Raw genomic sequence first — 5,274 nt, forward strand, 5'->3', positions numbered from 1 at the left:
ATATATATATATATATATATATATATATATATATATAGTTATATATGCGCGGTGATACATTCGATTAACAGTTCTTAAGGACGGTGCTCCAGCATGGCTGCAGGTCAATAACCTAAGCAAATGTAATATAAAGGTGAAATACATTGTGCAGAATGCTTACTGTCCAGGATCAGTTTTCTTTATTACTGAATGCTGGAGGTGTTTCAAAAATCTTGTGGGACATTCAAAGAAGGTCTAAATACGCACCGAGCTTACTGAAATAGATACAAGGTGGGATTAAATAGTAACCTCACTAATCATTAAATTCGTGTAGTATTATTTTTAAATGTCCATTAAATATGAAGATTCTTTTCATTGAAAGGAGTGAAACTCCAATCAATAGATATTTCCTAAAATAAACAGACTTAGTTCAAAACTAATTCCATAAATGTATGTTCTATATAATTATTGGCTTATTGCTGAAAGGACTACGATTTGGAGTTACTTTGAATTCAATCCATTTTCGTTGCCACGTAATCACATTGTACAAATCCGTTTTGACATTGCTAGATAATCTGATAGTGTTAGATTTGACAACAAATAACTTTATTGTCATAACAAATGGAACGGAAATAAAATGTTCATGATTAAGTTTACTAGTTTCGAAAACAAGATATAGAAATGATTTAAATAATGTTACTACGTTATTGCTCAAGTTAGAAATAACGAGACGGTCTAATACAAGATAAATCAAATGTGTGTGTATATATATATATATATATAAATGTGTTTGTGTGTGTGTGTGTGTCTGTGTGTAAATATAATATGAAACAATTATTCGGTGGCCATAATAAACCTCCGAGTATCGGATGTCGGGGCAGAAACCCACGCCGGTATCTCTTCAGTTATCAGGCCATCGAAAAAAATGCTATGAAAATGACCGTTAAACAGAGAGAAATTATTGTGTGATTGACCGTTATTAAGACAATTAGAGCTATTAGAATCACCGCTATGTAAGGGGAGCGAGTAAAGGTAAGGGAGTAAAAATGTCCATAGGAATCGCGTAAGCGCGCATGTCCATACAAACACATGCTTTTTTCCGTTATAACATTCAGGAAAATATATTTCTTTTAATGAAATTTTATATAAATACCTTTCAAACGGTATAAATTACGATTATAAAAAAAATTGTACTGGAACCTTTTCTGATAGGGTGGGGAGAAAAGTTTCGAAAACAGGATTTTGGGATCAGAAAAAGCAATTAAGTTGGAACTACCTCATTTTGACGGAGATTTCTCTCAACTTTTATTTCACCACAGCCTTCAAAACGATGGCGGAGACATCTTTTTTGCAAAATAGATTTTGAAACTTTTGAAAATTCTTCACCATCCCAGTCTGGACAGATTTTAACCAATTTCTTTTAATTTTGAAAACGATCAGAGGAGTCTTTCGGTAAAAAAAAAAAAAAAACGTAGATATTTTCAGAAGAAAAGGTGTACGCTTCAATGGAGATTTGGCTATTGTTTTAGCACATTCCAAACCAATTTCCGTTTTCACTCTCTCATGTATCAATGAGTGGGATGATGAATTAGGGGTTTCAAAACATTCTTTTAACTATTTTTTCATAAAACGATCTTCCCTGCCCACATGATTTCCAAGTCTGTGGTTTAAAACAAAAACGGAAAAATCCCCATCAAGACGGAGTAGTACTGACTTCTTTGGGCTTCCTGATCCGAAAGTTCGTTTTTCGAAACTTCTTTCCCCACAAATTTCTTTATAATCGTAATCTATAATGTTTGGAAGGTATTTATACAAAATTTCGTTAAATGATATCCATTTCTAGAAGTTGAGGCATCAAAGCTGGAAAGGTTACACATCTGTAGTCATGCCAGTCTAGTTTGTGCGTTTTCTTGAGTGAGTGCTTATCTGTAATTTAATACAGCCAAACCAGCGCACAACGCGAAAATACTCTCAAAGTAATATACGCCTGAAAGAAGAATACAAACGGAATAAAACCAATTGCGCGTAAATCGGACAACGGATTCCAGAGATAGGCGTGTTTGCGGTACCTTCATAAATAGCCAAAACGGTGCATAATGAGAAAATACTCCGGAAGTAACGTGACCCTGAAATGGAGGCATTTTACTATTAATTTTATGTTTACTTTATATAACAATTCCGTTTCCATTTTGTCGGAACTGTGCTCATATACCATAAATGCTGTTACTGGCGTTCATCCCGGAAATTTTATTTCTATTAGATGCTGTAAATAAACAATAAAATCTTAAACATGATCCTGTAGGTCAGACCTGTGATGACACGAGCAAATTGAAATATTTCACTGAATCATCACTAAAATAACTTTTATTTCAATGTAGTGCTGAAATCAGCTTCAACGCTTTATAACCTGAACCATCAGTGACCCAACGGCTGCAGTGTAGTCTAGTATATATGTACTTTATTAAGAAAGCTGCAAAAATCTCACACAAATTGTTACTCAGCGTTTCACGTTCCCGTTCGTCGGACAGTTTTGGGTGATGAAACTCAGTATAACAATTTTTGTGATATCTTCGCAGGTTTATTAATAAAGCATACTATTCTACCTCCGGTACTCGAGTACTATCTTCTCCACTTTGTTTCGCATTTATGTGCTTATTCTAGTGTGTGTATATATATATATATATATATATATATATATATATATATATGAAATTTTATTTGAACTAAACATAGTTAAAGGAATAGGTATCACAAATCGTCAGAAATATTACCGCCTATGGTAACTGTAATTCACTGTTGGTTTATAATATATAAGTGTGTGCTCGGGCGTCTGTTCTTTGTTTGCGCGCGCGCGCGCGTGTGTGCTTATTATCTTTTCTTAAATTATATGCCTGCCTATTTTTAAATTTATGTTCGCCTATTTTTAAATTTATCCAATGTTTTCTAGGGCATATTTCATTCGATTAATTTGATCTTTGATCCCCATTCAATATGTTATTCATGGATAGTTATAGTCTATAAGCTTCGGAGATAAGAATATGACCACCTTTCGATCGATGCTGTAAGAATCGGTAGCCATGTTTATATATCTTCTATAATGCTTACATATATCCTTTGGCACTGTGTTGACAGAGATCTCCGTTTACAGGCGCCTGGTATTTAAAATAAAATGTTAACGATATACAAATTAGTAGCCCCAGTTTTCCATAGCTATTATAATTCTCTAACATATGAATATATTCGCTGCCAGTTTGTCTGGTATTGATGAGCATCAAATAATATTCAAAAATTCATTAATATAGCTCATTTTTTCCAATCTAAGTAGAACCAGTTAAATTAGCCGAGTTCATTTATGTACATACTATACAGGTTACACATACATGAGTATTGTAAATATAAAAAAAGTGGTAGGGGGAGATTAACCTGGGATATTATAATCTTTCGCTTTTAACTAGCTATGGATAACGTAGCGTTGTTTAGTCACAGGTCAGCCCAGATAAGAATATATCTGATCTAAAAAACTCAGCATTAACCATCGTATATTTGTGAGACTAAATGTATTAAAGATTTCGTTCTAACGTCTCTGTCTATAACATGTTGAATTTTAACTTGACAATCACTAATGATTTACTGGTCAATTTCTTGTATTGAACGTATTTGTATAAGTATTCCTAAGTGTTTTTGCTTCGGTGTGCGTATCTAGTGATGACACCTGGTGTTTCTAAACATGATGATGTATCATGTTTACCGCCAAAAAAAAAAAATGTCTAACATTGAAGACATATTTCTATACGCGGAGTTTGAATGATTATATTGCATCTATTATTCCGGCTGTAACTAAGAATCTCTTAAAGATATGGAAAGACGTTATACGGAGCTCTTGGTAATATCACATAGAAAAAGCAGACAGCATTGTTAATCTCCATCCACTGTCCATCGACATTTTTGCTACCGTAGTGACTTTACTGCTTAGAGTATGGGGTTAACAATCGTAATCTTGAAGGCTCAGTTTCCTCACCAGGCGGCTAATGCTCTCTTTCATAAATGTACTTCATCTAACATTGTTTCAGTTACTCCGCTGTAGACGCGTAACAGCTGACTACTGATGCAGCCCTCTCTACTGCCATGTCACATATTCGACGTTCTGCTGCATTAGCAGTAGGAGTGCTGAGTGGGGTTCTTATGCTTACTCGCGGCTACTAGGCGTTTAGAAGAATTAATGAAAACGTGGTTCAAACTAACTGTTTACGTACACTTGCGAGCTGCGGCTAAGTTAATTATTGCATGGCTTTCTAATTCATGGAGGTCAGTAGTGTTTTTGCCATCCATACTGAACTTTTACCACATATATGATGTACAGTTAGCGTTGATTGTCCTTCATGCATCTAAAATAATAATGTTTATATTTTACCGGCAGATAGTTTCTAATTTGTTTTCTTCTCTTCAACAGATGGTGAAAATGATGATTGCCATGGTAGTAATATACGCCCTATCCTGGCTGCCGTTACATGCCATCACACTAATTGGTGATCAATATCCTGATATCTACTCTGAAGATTACATGAACATCGTTTGGATTGCGGCTCATTGGACAGCAATGAGTCATAGCTGTTACAACCCGATCGTCTATTTCAGTATGAATTCGAAATTTCGTGCTGGTTTCCTGCGGATTTTCAAGTGTTGCCCAAGGATGAAACAAGAGCAGCTGATTAACGAAAGCTCTAAGAGCTATTACCACGGAACAACTTGTAACACATCGGTGAATATGACTAGTACTCCCCACAAAAGAAACGTCATCACTAATTATTATGATAGAAACAATCATGAAAATATAGAAAGCTCCGTTGTTTAATGAGTATCAACAATATTAAATGCTATTTTGTTCCGTAAATTCTTGGCCTATATTCGTAGTCAGATTGCAATAATTAACTAATTATTTAATAATTTATAACTACTCACCTCATTCATTGTTTGCCAAATTATTTTTGTAGCTTCAAATCATCATTTCTCTTTTTAATGGGTGTTTTTTGTGTCTTTGTTATTCCTCTATATTTTTATCACTTTTCCTATATTTTTTAGTTCAATCATTGTGTAAGTTTAGGACAATAAATTTCAGATAACAGTAACCGGTTGATTAGATTAAGCGAATATAGAATTATGACATAATCAAGGCAGTTTCCAATACCAGCACACACATACATAAAGCCATACACATAGAAACATGTGTGTGTGTGTGTGTGTGTGTAGCAGGAGGAGGAGGAAACACACACACACACACACACACATATATATATA

At 34.4% G+C, this 5,274-nt stretch overlaps 1 protein-coding gene across 4 annotated transcripts in view; it reads left to right on the forward strand.

Annotated features, from left to right (window-relative positions):
• The window catches only part of LOC106880835 (RYamide receptor), a 438,750-nt gene extending 433,503 nt beyond the window's left edge, over positions 1–5,247 (forward strand). For all 4 annotated transcript variants that reach the window (XM_052973295.1, XM_052973294.1, XM_052973297.1 and 1 more), the window contains one exon: positions 4,430–5,247. In XM_052973295.1, coding sequence (XP_052829255.1) covers positions 4,430–4,831 — 402 coding nt within the window. In that variant the 3' untranslated portion in view covers positions 4,832–5,247. The remainder of the gene's footprint in view (positions 1–4,429) is intronic.
• Positions 5,248–5,274: the final 27 nt, after the last annotated feature.

This window comes from Octopus bimaculoides, chromosome 15, assembly GCF_001194135.2.
Source record: "Octopus bimaculoides isolate UCB-OBI-ISO-001 chromosome 15, ASM119413v2, whole genome shotgun sequence".
NCBI lineage: Eukaryota > Metazoa > Mollusca > Cephalopoda > Octopoda > Octopodidae > Octopus > Octopus bimaculoides.